This window comes from Haliotis rubra, unplaced genomic scaffold (assembly GCF_003918875.1).
Source record: "Haliotis rubra isolate DU_JTF1 unplaced genomic scaffold, ASM391887v1 Scf90, whole genome shotgun sequence".
In the NCBI taxonomy this organism is placed as follows: Eukaryota; Metazoa; Mollusca; class Gastropoda; order Lepetellida; family Haliotidae; genus Haliotis; species Haliotis rubra.
Genome location: NW_025767635.1, coordinates 2,182,004 through 2,196,337, shown reverse-complemented (window position 1 = coordinate 2,196,337; position 14,334 = coordinate 2,182,004). Strand labels below are relative to the sequence as shown.

The 14,334-nt window shown below is 45.3% G+C and overlaps 1 protein-coding gene across 2 annotated transcripts in view; it reads right to left on the bottom strand.

Moving 5' to 3' along the window:
- The window catches only part of LOC124263931 (collagen alpha-1(IX) chain-like), a 163,678-nt gene that overhangs the window by 90,816 nt on the left and 58,528 nt on the right, over positions 1 to 14,334 (bottom strand). For both annotated transcript variants that reach the window (XM_046698660.1, XM_046698661.1), the window contains exon 4: positions 2,198 to 2,257. In XM_046698660.1, coding sequence (XP_046554616.1) covers positions 2,198 to 2,257 — 60 coding nt within the window. The remainder of the gene's footprint in view (positions 1 to 2,197; positions 2,258 to 14,334) is intronic.

The window sequence follows — 14,334 nt, the reverse complement described above, 5'->3', positions numbered from 1 at the left end:
GAGCACGTGCAAACATAACTTCCCTTGTACTTCGCGTTCTGTTTGCATAGCTCGACATACGCGAGAGAATGGTGGTAACACCGGCAGATTGTACACACGACATACTGGACACAAACTCCCAGCATCACTCCTCCTGCTCTCCACACTCGCTCTCACCAAGGCTTTACGTAATCAGTATTTGTACAATGTGACAATGTTTGTAAACATATTGAAACGTGATGTAATTAATGTGCATCTGAATTTTTTGGGTCAGAGCTCATGGTATGTACAGGGTGGTAGATAATGGCGGGAGGATCAGCTGCTGTTGAGATCGCCGAGATTTCCCCCCATCTTCCTGAGTGAAGGAGGTGTATTTGTACAAGAGAGAGAGCACGTGTTTGGGACCTTGTGATATGGGGGACTGGTGTGATATAGTGATACGCTAGAGTGGCGTGATATGGCAACTTATGCTACCATTACCTGACCTCCAGGTTAATATTGGCTTGGTGCCGAGACGCGGCCAGGACAGCTGGCAGCCGGATCTCGTTGCCATATGGAGTAATGGATTACTATTATTTGAGAACATACCATGCTAAGTTAGTCTGTGATATGGGGGATATGGTTGCAATTCCGCCGTTCGTTAACAGCCGCTCATACATCGAGGTGTTTCTAGGCATGCATGTATGTATGAGGCAGCAAATGGTAAGCTTATGTCTCGAGGAGTCTGAACAGAGCTCAGATAGATCTACAACGGGAGCTTCAGCTTTGTCATCAGCACTGAAGTTGTCGTGTAACGTCTGCACTTCGATCAGTTATTGCCCGAGTGAATATCACTACCACGACGGAGTCTTTATTGTCTCCTCATAAATGAGTATTTTGGATATTTCACCCATTTTTCGACCTACAGTCATAAGAATGGTTTGAAAGTCCACGATCGCGAGTTCCTTGAATGCTGCCTTAACATCAGACCTTAATGCTGCCTTAACATCAGACCTTAATGCTGCCTTAACATCAGACCTTAATGCTGCCTTAACATCAGACCTTAATGCTGCCTTAACATCAGACCTTAATGCTGCCTTAACATCAGACCTTAATGCTGCCTTAACATAAGACCTTAATGCTGCCTTAACATCAGACCTTAATTCTGCCTTAACATCAGACCTTAATTCTGCCTTAACATCAGACCTTAATGCTGCTTTAACATCAGACCGTAATGCTGCCTTAACATAAGACCTTAATGCTGCCTTAACATAAGACCTTAATGCTGCTTTAACATCAGACCGTAATGCTGCCTTAACATCAGACCTTAATGCTGCTTTAACATCAGACCGTAATGCTGCCTTAACATCAGACCTTAATGCTGCTTTAACATAAAACCTTAATGCTGCCTTAGCATAAGACCTTAATGCTGCCTTAACATACGAGCTTACTGATAACTACAGTGATGTGAGGGGAAAGCACTCCAGCTGAATACTGCCCACATTGGACAAGGTCAGTGGGATGAGGCACAGTTATTGTCTCAGCAGCAACTACAGTTGACCAGAAAGGCATGTGTACCAGTGACTCTTCCTGTGCTATTCTTTGCCACAAGCAAGCAAGCAAGCAAGAGCCTACCCGGCTACCTTCTTCAACAACGTCGCGGTTTCTCTGACGGACTGACACAGACTTATTTGGAAATTATATCAAATGTATGTTTTAAAGACTCAAAAACGTTCAATGGCAATAGCTCAAAGACCATCCAGTGTACAATGAAAATATACTGTGAAACGGTCTATGACCACGGTCACCAATAGTCACGACCGTTATGGTCACTTGATGGACAAAATATTGTGTATAGGAAATGTGTGAGAGAATGCATGCGTGAGAGAATGTATGCGTGAGAGAATGTATGCGTGAGCGAATGTGTGCGTATTATTTTGTGTAGCTGGCATATCTTCAGTTTTGTATTTGCCACGTGTCAATCGTGGGTCCCAAACAAGTTCACTGGAACAGCAGGGGGCGCGAGATGGCTACCAAATGTCTCCTATTGTTTACAACGCCATATTGAACCTATCACCATGCCCTGTCTACATCCAACATGGCAGCTGCATGTTTAACATTGCTAAGTGTGTGAAACGATTGTTTGTGCAATTTACTGAATGTTTGTACATGTATTGGCATAGACACGTGGCATGGACCGGAAGCCAGGCATTCTTGACATGACGCATGCGCAACTCACCCGGAAGGTCATCCTCGCCCGGTCTAATCTCAGGACATACTGCTGAAGGCTGTAGTATTTCTGAAATGAGAACATTACGTTTGTAATATCAATAAAACAACATGACACATATTTCACCATGGACAAGTTTATCCTTAATACAAACACTTCAGGGATGTAAGAATACCTTTTCATCATGTCAGGGACCAAACAATGCATGTCAAAAATAAAGAATGCCGTTTTCAATAATGATAAACCCTAAAAAATACCGAACAGGACAGAAAACGACTTTAATGGCAATACCTTCCTTATCCTGGACACTCCCAAGGGGATCAGGGCGAGGACAAAGAGGCGTGTATGCAAAGGGTACCGTTCGTGGTAAGTAGACTATATAAAACACGTGCACCAGGTAGAGAACGACATACAACCTTTGATTCAGACATATTTATGCGCCCAGATACATTCATCAGAGTGCATACTTCCTATTTCTGATTCATTCAGCTTGAACATGAAGCAGTCACGTCACAGTAAAGCGCCATGGCCGAGGGCGATGTAGGTGTAGGTGGCAGGCTGGTGTTTAGACTGGGCCATTGCCTCGGAATATACAGAATCTAAATAGAATCAAGTAATTCCATTTACACTGAAATGATCCCCAGGGACAGGGATGATTCCATAAGGCTTCCATAAGGCTTCAGCACTGCAGCAAGGGCTAGGCGGAAGGGGGCACAATAATAATAATAATTCATTTATATAGCGCCTAGAAACCATCTGACTAGTTGCTCACTGGACGCTGTAATCAGAATCTCATTATTATTACCCCGGATTACCCAAGCTGCCTGTTAGGAGCTAGAAGGTTAAAGTAATAGTCACATGACTTTATCCAACCGGGTTCCCATTTTCAGAGGCAGTTTTGAACAAACTCACTTGCCTAAGGTGACAACACATGTATTACATGTGCTTCGTTGTGTTGCAGGACTGGAGTCCTAGAAACTATCAGGAGTCAAGTTGCCTAACACGGTCACCCATCGACGTTGCTTATTTTCAACTGAATTCGTGACCTGAGCTGTACGCACAGGACCACACACCACCATGGGTGGGTCACGGACAGTGAGACAGACTGTCTGGTGTTTTGTGGGTTCTGATATGCAAGGTCACTGACACACTGCAACCGTTGCCACAGCAGACTACGTTCTATGGTCTCTGTAAAACAGTCGATATCATTACAGCATCAGTAAATGTAAACGACCAATGGTCGTCATCTTAATTGTATCCACACTAAACAGTCAGTGGCAGCAGAACTGTTCAGGGGAGACACCATCCAAGAGTCTGCATCTGGTCGATCCGCTTCCATCCTCCAGTGACGTGACCACAGCAATAGCTCTCACACCAGTGAGAGGGACCAGCATGACGCAGACGTAAGTTTAGATACAGACCTCCTCGCCCATCAGCCTTCTGTTTGCCTACATTCAGATGCTATTCATATACCTAACACCTTAATATGGTTTTATTACAGAACGTATGCTGCCTGGTTGTGTTTTCTTCGGCGTCTTTCATTAAACCGACAAAGTGACACTTGAGGTCCAGTCTACGTGACTACGCCAATGTAAGTGAATCTAGCCTCACCCCTCCGTCTCTCCCCACCCTGACTCACACCAACACACCTGCAGGCACGGAGGCTGGTCGGGAGGATAGGTAAAGGAAACGTTCAATGTTTGGCAATCAATGTGATGTTCGTTTCGTCAAATATATATTATAACACCTATTCATGTCATTGTTGGTTGTAATATTCACGCAAGGAAAGTGAAAATTCTTGAAATTTCTTCACATAAATGTAAAATGTTACGCGCGTTCTTGAACAATTACCCCCGTACGGTTGCATTCATCAATAATGTAGCATTGAAACTTTGTCATCTGCACCACTATGGTATGACAGCGGTACGAGCACTTTCCAGTCAGTTTGCAGGGTTAGATAATTGTATGTGTCATGTAGTTTCCTTGCCAGCAGTTGAATGGTCTTTTTGTACTTGATACAGAATAACATAGAGCTAATACGAATCCAAGTTACAAGATTTCTTGGTAGACAAGTATTCATAATCAGCGTCACACACAAACAAAAACATGTAAACTCACACCTGTCCATTTACATATACCTACATCTGTCCGTCACACGGCAAGTTAACAAAGGGATTCACGTATACCTACATCTGTCCGTCACACGGCAAGTTAACAAAGGGATTCACGTATACCTACATCAATCCGTCACACGGGAAGTTAACAAAGGGATTCACGTATACCTACATCTGTCCGTCACACGGCAAGTTAACAAAGGGATTCACGTATACCTACATCTGTCCGTCACACGGCAAGTTAACAAGGGGAATGACATATACCTACATCGGCCCGTCACACGGGAAGTTAACAAAGGGGATTCACGTATAACTACATCTGTGCATCACACAGCAAGTTAACAAGGGGAATGACGTATACCTACATCTGTCCGTCACACGGGAAGTTAACAAAGGGGTTCACGTATACCTACATCTGTCCGTCACACGGCAAGTTAACAAAGGGGATTCACGTATAACTACATCTGTGCATCACACAGCAAGTTAACAAGGGGAATTACATATACCTTCATCTGTCCGTCATACGGCAAGTTAACAAGGGGTATCACGTATACCTACATCTGTCCGTCACACAGCAAGTTAACAAGGGGATTCACGTATACCTACATCTGTGCGTCACACAGCAAGTTAACAAGGGGAATCACGTATACCTACATCTGTGCGTCACACGGCAAGTTAACAAAGGGATTCACGTATACCTACATCTGTCCGTCACACAGCAAGTTAACAAGGGGATTCACGTATACCCACATCTATCCGTCACACAGCAAGTTAACAAGGGGAATCACGTATACCTACATCTGTGCATCACACGGCAAGTTAACAAAGGGATTCACGTATTCCTACATCTCTGCGTCACACGGCAAGTTAACAAAGGGATTCACGTATACCTACATCTGTCCGTCACACGGGAAGTTAACAAAGGGATTCACGTATACCTACATCTGTGCGTCACACAGCAAGTTAACAAAGGGATTCACGTATACCTACATCTGTGCGTCACACAGCAAGTTAACAATGGGATTCACGTATACCTACATCTGTCCGTCACACAGCAAGTTAACAAGGGTAATCACGTATACCTACATCTGTCCGTCACACAGCAAGTAAACAAGGGTAATCACGTATACCTACATCTGTCCGTCACACAGCAAGTAAACAAGGGTAATCACGTATACCTACATCTGTCCGTCACACAGCAAGTTAACAAGGGTAATCACGTATACCTACATCTGTCCGTCACACAGCAAGTTAACATGGGGATTCAGGCATCAAGTTCCCCCTGGACACCCTGGTGTGTGTGTTAAGATCTAGTTCTCCATGCACGTTACATGTAATTCCTGTATCACGCCTCAGCAGGTCCAGTTACAGCCGTCATCGGTGCTAAACCTTTCACCACCACGAAGACTCCATGGTGAAGAGAGGATCCATAGATTATCTCTGTACACATCCAAACATTTTGTCAAGGTGTCGATTCTTCAAGTCCAGGAAGAAGGAAGAGGAAGGCTGGGTTGAGAGGTGGGGATGACTGGGTAGTGGTGGGGGTGTGTGGAGGGGGCGTAATGGATGTTGGCCTGATTTGTCCAGGGGCCGCTTTATCAACAAGTCTTTAGTTTTTTATGCAACTATTATTTCCTGCTGTTTGTACTCAAACCTTCGAAAAAGATTTGTTGTAAAATATACAGCTGAGGTTGAGAATCGGGTTTCTCGTAGAATTAGATTGTTTATAAGATTTGTTGATATAGCTAGCATCGTGTTCGTGATTTGTGTTTGCATTTCTCACGTGTATTTATCCAGCAAGAACGAAATGAAAAGCACGTGTCGTTGGTGGATGTTACGGCTGTGTACATGGGGGGTAATTACGCAAAGAACAAACGCATGCTCATATGACTGAAACTCTCCTAAAACATCACACCCGTTGTTGACATTTAACTGTTGTTCGTGCTCTCGTGTTGCTGGAAAATATACCCCTGCGTTTACACGCGCAACTTTAAAAGAAATAGAAGTCATTGAAAAAGTGTGCATGTGCTTATTTGGGTTCTTCTACAATGTTTTTGCGATAAATCAAAACAAAATATTATTATAATATTATAACCGAATTTGAAGGAGACCTCTGTACAAATTCAATTTACAATGTGGGAAATTGTCGGAAAACATTTCACATTGTTGGTTTCATCGCTTAGTTCATCTGTACGTGAACATACATCGACACACGGCAACTGTACTCAGTGACCCCGAGGGTACGTATCGTTGGATAGTACCACAAAAACGTGGGGAATCCCTTCCAGCGCAAGACTGGTATCTGATCTTTTAACTCACGGCTTTTCAAAGTATATATGAAAATGTCGGCGCACAGACAATTGTTTTCATAGGTGAAGCACGTCATGTTTACTCAGAGGGAAGGGAGGGGGTACAGGGGCGCTGGGGTGGGAGAGGTATAGGTTGGAGTGAGTGAGTGAGTGTGTGGGGATGGGGGAGAGAACTAGAAGGAAGGGAGGGTATACAGGGATGATGGGATGAGAGAGAGGTGGACGTTGGAGTGAGTGTGAGGGTTGGGGTGGGGGTTCTGGTAGGAATGGAGGGTGTACAGGGATGGTGGGGTGGGAGAGGTATAGGTTGGAGTGAGTGTGAGGGGTGGGGTGGGGGTTCTGGTAGGAATGGAGGGTGTACAGTGATGGCGGGGTGGGAGAGGTATAGGTTGGAGTGAGTGAGTGAGTGAGTGTGGGGGATGGGGGTGGGGTAACTAGAAGGAAGGGAGGGTGTACACTGATGGCGGGGTGGGAGAGGTATAGGTTGAAGTGGGTCAGTACAGTTGGGGTTCTAATGTGCTTGTGATGATATAGACTCATGTTTAGTGTAACTATATGTAGTTCTTGATCTTGAATGGAGTAAACCAGGCTGAGTTATCTCCTGTGATATCAGTAAATAGTACTGAACGAAGTGGGATCAAATAGAACAGTGAGTGAGTGAGTACGGTTTTACGCCGCTTTAACAATATTCCAGCAATATCACGGCGGGGGACACCAGAAATGGGCTTTACACATTGTACCCATGAGGGGAATCGAACCCAGGTTTTCGTCGTGACGAGCGAACGCATTAACGACTAGGCTGCCCCACCGCCCCCAAATATAGAAAAGACTAAGACGAGAAGAAGCTGGACTGAAGAGGCCAGTGTTTTTGCTGAAACAATGGAGTAGAATCGTGTTAAAGCTTACTGGAGAAATACATAAATGTTTAAACAGCAAACCCACGGCAGGAAAATGAGTTCACGACTTGCTGAAGCTCTGGGCACTCGGGGCCGGAGATGAAGGCAAGTGATGAAGCGTCAGTGGATCAGTAACACAGTACAGTGGATCAGTCACACAGTACAGTGGATCAGTCACACAGTACAGTGGATCAGTCACACAGTACAGTGGATCAGTAACACAGTACAGTGGAAGTACACACAGGGAGACATGAGGCTGTGACAATGATGTCAGGGGTCGAGATGATAACATTAGTGTTGCCATAGCAGGGAATTAAATCAATTAAAAAGGAGGGTGAAATATGCGGGAGTGTTAATGGTTGTGTAACAGTGTCCCGTGTGTAACAGTGTCCCGTGTGTAACAGTGTCCCGTTTGTAACAGTGTCCCGTTTGTAACAGTGTCCCGTGTGTAACAGTGTCCCGTGTGTAACAGTGTCGCGTATGTAACAGGGTCCCGTGAGTAACAGTGTCCCGTGTGTAACAGTGTCCCGTGTGTAACAGGGTCCCGTGTGTAACATTGTCCCGTGTGTAACAGTGTCCCGTGTGTAACATTGTCCCGTGTGTAACAGTGTCCCGTGTGTAACATTGTCCCGTGAGTAACAGTGCCCCGTGCGTAACAGTGTCCCGTGTGTAACACATTATACCTCGGAACTCGGTAGGGAGGACAGTGGTGTGGTGTATTTAGACGTGTGTTATATATAGACTACAGGGTATTACAACCCTATGGACGTTTCTACCATATTCTGACTCAGGCAGTTGGTGAGTCTTCTGGAGTCAATGAACTACTCGTGGACTCTATACATCGCACAAGAGGTGAATCAAACAATTGTGTTGTTATCGGGCAGTGACATTTGTGTTAGGAAAAGAAAACGGATGTTCCTTCAGCGGTCGAACAGCAATAATACGAGGATACATTTTGACACAGCAGCCATTGGATCGAGAACTATGTGGGTCAGTGAACTGAATCACGAGATGTTCGTATGGACCAGGACACTAATGAAACCAGTTGGCATGTGATCAGATGTCTTGAGGAAGGATTTTCCATCTGCTGATCAACTGAAAGAAACATCATCAGAATGACAGAAATATTGAACTAACTCTCAAATACAAAACTGTATTCTCCCAGGGTAATGTTCTACTGGCGAGTAGATGACACCCGTCTATGGTTGAGAAAATACACGTAAGTGCACACAGCTCTGTCACAAGGGTCAGTTGGGAAAAACAAGACATCTGGAAAAGATGAAATCCATATAATTCTGGCCATAATTGAACAACAATGTCCTCGGTGCAACCAGAAAAACGTAAATTTCCCCAAAAGAAGAAGTCATGATTTTCGACTAAACTGAGTCAGATGTGTTTCAACCCTCATTATTGTCGCCATCAAGAGTATCAGGCTGTCCGTGGCTCACAACACGAAATGAGGAATATCACTGAAGTTTGGATAATCTAAGCGTGGACCACATTGTGAAACGCTTTCAAAGCATTAATTCTCAGACTGTATGTAGACATTTGCATAGAAACCTCTTTATACTAAATTCACTTATTCTCAAATATGAGACTGAGAAAAACGCTTGAAAGAGGAGCAGATTACACGAGTGCGCCTGTGTGGAGAAGACGGTATGAATGTCATGGTGTTTTAGCATTACCCGATAACACATGTTCTATCCTTCAGGAACAACAGCACTGTTGTAGCAATCTGAGTTGGATACGCTCTTTGATGTAGTCTCCTCATCCTCAAGCTCTGACAGTATTTAGGCAAAGGTTATATATGTGCAGCCTGTCGTGATTGATTGCTTAGTTGATACACCAATAATGCTGTGTTTATTATCAACCACGACAAACAGGTTACAGCTGCGTGGCTCCGTCAGTGGCCGCCGGTCGTCCACAGTGAGCCATATCATCCTCTGATGGCCCAGAATATGTAGACGATGTAGGTATGTCAAGACGCTATCTTCTTTCCTTGTCATGGCATTGTGACGCCACCCGTCCACAAGACGTCCAGTAGCTACGCCAGCAGCTGCAGCTCTTACCGGACAGTCACGTTCATGTACTCATCAGTCATTGGTAACCACTGGCCTAGTCCAACTGGTACAGTATTTCAGTAGCAACTTCCGTCAGCTTACAGTTAAAGCGACCCCACCACCAACCACTGAGTATGACAGTTACCTACCGTTACATCGGATTCCGATCATGTCTGCCAGTGGTAACCTTCATTGTCATCTTTCAACGTAATACACAGACATATTCGGGGCACTTATATTATGTCGTCACCCTTCGACTAGATGACATTAGATGAGGTGTTTCAGGAACAATGTCTGTCATTGTCAGACTGTCATGAAATAAACGCTTCGTCTCCGACTTCAAGTTGGAAAACGAGGTAACTGCATACAACCCCCGTCTATATCAACTCACATCTACACCCTACATACAATCCCAGTCTATATCAACTCACATCTACACCCTGCATACAACCCCAGTCTATGTGTTTTGTGGAATGTGTGATGTGTTTTGTGGAATGTGTTACGTGTTTTGTGGAATATGTGATGTGTTTTGTGGAATGTGTGATGTGTTTTGTGGAATGTGTTATGTGTTTTGTGGAATGTGTGATGTGTTTTGTGGAATGTGTGATGTGTTTTGTGGAATGTGTGATGTGTTTTGTGGAATGTGTTATGTGTTTTGTGGAATGTGTGATGTGTTTTGTGGAATGTGTGATGTGTTTTGTGGAATGTCTGATGTGTTTTGTGGAATGTGTTATGTGTTTTGTGGTATGTCTGATGTGTTTAGAGGAATGTCTGATGTGTTTTGTGGAATATGTTATGTGTTTTGTGGAATGTGTTATGTGTTTTGTGGTATGTGTGATGAGTTTAGAGGAATGTCTGATGTGTTGTGTGGAATGTGTTATGTGGGATGCGTGATGTGTCCATCATGGAGTAAATTCATATGGTACAAAGTGTTTCAATACCATCCACTTAAACAAGAAATGGCCATGCCCTGATAAGAGACAGATACTTTGAAAGTTTTATCCGGTTCTCAGTCCCTCAACACAGCGCTTGTATCTCGATCCATCACATGGATATGTTACTCCATGACAGATGTGGACATGAGATACGCTTATCTCCGACCACGTGACTGCACGAGGTGGACAACATACGAGGGATTGGTCACCCAAGATACAGGAATCCTCACAACACATCGCACTTGTGTTATGTGCTCGTGGGTCCTCTGACAGCATGGAATGTGCAGTCTGTTTATATAAGTGCAGCTGCATGTTATGTGCATTCTCGGAGCCGCCCAGCACAAGACAACGAACACAAGCCGCCAACACACACCGACCTACAGCAACAACAACAACAACAACAACAAAAAGGCTGACCAACCCAAACCGTCAAACAAAATCCTACCAACAAAAGCCGACCAAGACAAGCTATCTAACAAAAGCGGCCCAACAAAAGCGGACTAAGATAAGTCGACAAGCTGAGGATGTCTCAAAAGTTAAAGAATTTCACCAATATCGTACATGACGATGCTTCCGCATTCACATGCCAAGTTCTTTATTTAGATGTCAGCTATTTGAATACTGACAGATGTATGTCACTGACAGGTTCATGTGAGGTCGACTCCACACACTGTGGGTCCTTATAGTTGTACGGGGTGTTCCCGTGAAGTACCTTGTACCGACAACAGATCCAGCATCTGGACATGGCGACGATATGTGGGACGTCCTGGGTACTGCTGCAGTCAGTACCTTGTACCGACAACAGATCCAGCGACGACGTGGCGACGACGTGTGGGGCGTCGTGGGTACTCCTGCAGTCAGTACCTTGTACCGACAACAGATCCAGCGACAACGTGGCGACGACGTGTGGGGCGTCCTTGGTACTCCTGCAGTCAGTACCTTGTACCGACAACAGATCCAGCATCAAGACATGGCAACGACGTGTGGGACGTCCTTGGTACTCCTGCAGTCAGTACCTTGTACCGACAACAGATCCAGCGACGACATGGCGACGACGTGTGGGACGTCCTGGGTACTCCTGCAGTCAGTACCGACAACAGATCCAGCATCAGGACATGGCAACGACGTGTGGGACGTCCTTGGTACTCCTGCAGTCAGTACCTTGTACCGACAACAGATCCAGCATCAGGACATGGCAACGACGTGTGGGACGTCCTTGGTACTCCTGCAGTCAGTACCTTGTACCGACAACAGATCCAGCATCAGGACATGGCAACGACGTGTGGGACGTCCTTGGTACTCCTGCAGTCAGTACCTTGTACCGACAACAGATCCAGCATCTGGACATGGCGACGATATGTGGGACGTCCTGGGTACTGCTGCAGTCAGTACCTTGTACCGACAACAGATCCAGCGACGACGTGACGACGACGTGTGGGACGTCCTGGGTACTACTGCAGTAAGTACCGACAACAGATCCAGCATCAGGACATGGCAACGACGTGTGGGACGTCCTTGGTACTCCTGCAGTCAGTACCTTGTACCGACAACAGATCCAGCATCAGGACATGGCAACGACGTGTGGGACGTCCTTGGTACTCCTGCAGTCAGTACCTTGTACCGACAACAGATCCAGCATCAGGACATGGCAACGACGTGTGGGACGTCCTTGGTACTCCTGCAGTCAGTACCTTGTACCGACAACAGATCCAGCATCAGGACATGGCAACGACGTGTGGGACGTCCTTGGTACTCCTGCAGTCAGTACCTTGTACCGACAACAGATCCAGCATCAGGACATGGCAACGACGTGTGAGACGTCCTTGGTACTCCTGCAGTCAGTACCGACAACAGATCCAGCATCGTGTTGCTGGTTTCTGGTGGGTATATTCAGTTTGCAACGGACATCACGTTGCTGGTTTCTGGTGGGTATATTCAGTTTGCAACGGACATCACGTTGCTGGTTTCTGGTGGGTATATTCAGTTTGTAACGGACATCACGTTGCTGGTTTCTGGTGGGTATATTCAGTTTGCAACGGTCATCACGTTGCTGGTTTCTGGTGGGCATATTCAGTTTGTAACGGTCATCACGTTGCTGGTTTCTGGTGGGTATATTCAGTTTGTAACGGACATCGTGTTCATCACGCTGGTTTCTGGTGGGGTTTATATTTACCTTGTAACGGTCATCACGTTGGGTGGTTTATTCACCTGGTGGGTATATTGCTGGTTTCTGGTGGGTAACCTTTGTAACGGACAGTTGCTGGTTTCTGGTGGGTATATTCACCTTGTAACGGTCATCACGTTGCTGGTTTCTGGTGGGTATATTCACCTTGTAACGGACATCACGTTGCTGGTTTCTGGTGGGTATATTCACCTTGTAACGGTCATCACGTTGCTGGTTTCTGGTGGGTATATTCACCTTGTAACGGACATCACGTTGCTGGTTGTTGCTGGTTTCTGGTGGGTATATTCACCTTGTAACGGACATCACGTTGCTGGTTTCTGGTGGGTATATTCACCTTGTAACGGTCATCACGTTGCTGGTTTCTGGTGGGTATATTCAGTTTGTAACGGTCATCACGTTGCTGGTTTCTGGTGGGTATATTCACCTTGTAACGGACATCACGTTGCTGGTTTCTGGTGGGTATATTCACCTTGTAACGGACATCACGTTGCTGGTTTCTGGTGGGTATATTCACCTTGTAACGGTCATCACGTTGCTGGTTTCTGGTGGGTATATTCACCTTTTAACGGTCATCACGTTGCTGGTTTCTGGTGGGTATATTCACCTTGTAACGGTCATCACGTTGCTGGTTTCTGGTGGGTATATTCACCTTGTAACGGTCATCACGTTGCTGGTTTCTGGTGGGTATATTCACCTTGTAACGGACATCACGTTGCTGGTTTCTGGTGGGTATATTCACCTTGTAACGGTCATCACGTTGCTGGTTTCTGGTGGGTATATTCAGCTTGTAACGGTCATCACGTTGCTGGTTTCTAGAGGGTATATTCACCTTGTAACGGTCATCACGTTGCTGGTTTCTGGTAGGTATATTCAGTTTGTAGCGGACATCGTGTTGCTGGTTTCTGGTGGTTATATTCAGTTTGTAACGGTAATCACGTAGGTGGTTTCTGGTGGGTATATTCAGTTTGTAACGGTCATCACGTTGCTGGTTTCTGGTGGGTATATTCACCTTGTAACGGTCATCACGTTGCTGGTTTCTGGTGGGTATATTTACCTTGTAACGGTCATCACGTTGCTGGTTTCTGGTGGGTATATTCACCTTGTAACGGACATCACGTTGCTGGTTTCTGGTGGGTATATTCAGTTTGTAACGAACATCACGTTGCTGGTTTCTGGTGGGTATATTCAGTTTGTAACGGTCATCACGTTGCTGGTTTCTGGTGGGTATATTCAAAGTGTTGCAGTAATCATGTTGCTGGTTCTTGGCGGACACACGCAGAGCGTTGCGGACATCGTGTTGCAAGATGCGTGTCTACACCGATGTATAACTGTCCACAATGTAGGAATAACAACTAGTCAGCACCTGATGATGCAGCCATTGTTGGTCAGATGTATGATTACGAATCAGAACGACGATACAGAGATAATGTAAAGCATTTCACATCATGTTGTACACAGAATCATTTGATTTTGAATGTAAAAAAGACAAAAGAACTCTGTATTGATTTGAGAACTAACTCCCCAATAGTACCACCTTTGTTCATTAATGATGAACCAGTTGAGACAGGCGATGAACACAAGTTCCTTGGAACTTTATTGATAGCAGGTTAACGTGGAACACCAGCACAGATGCCCTGTATAGTGAAT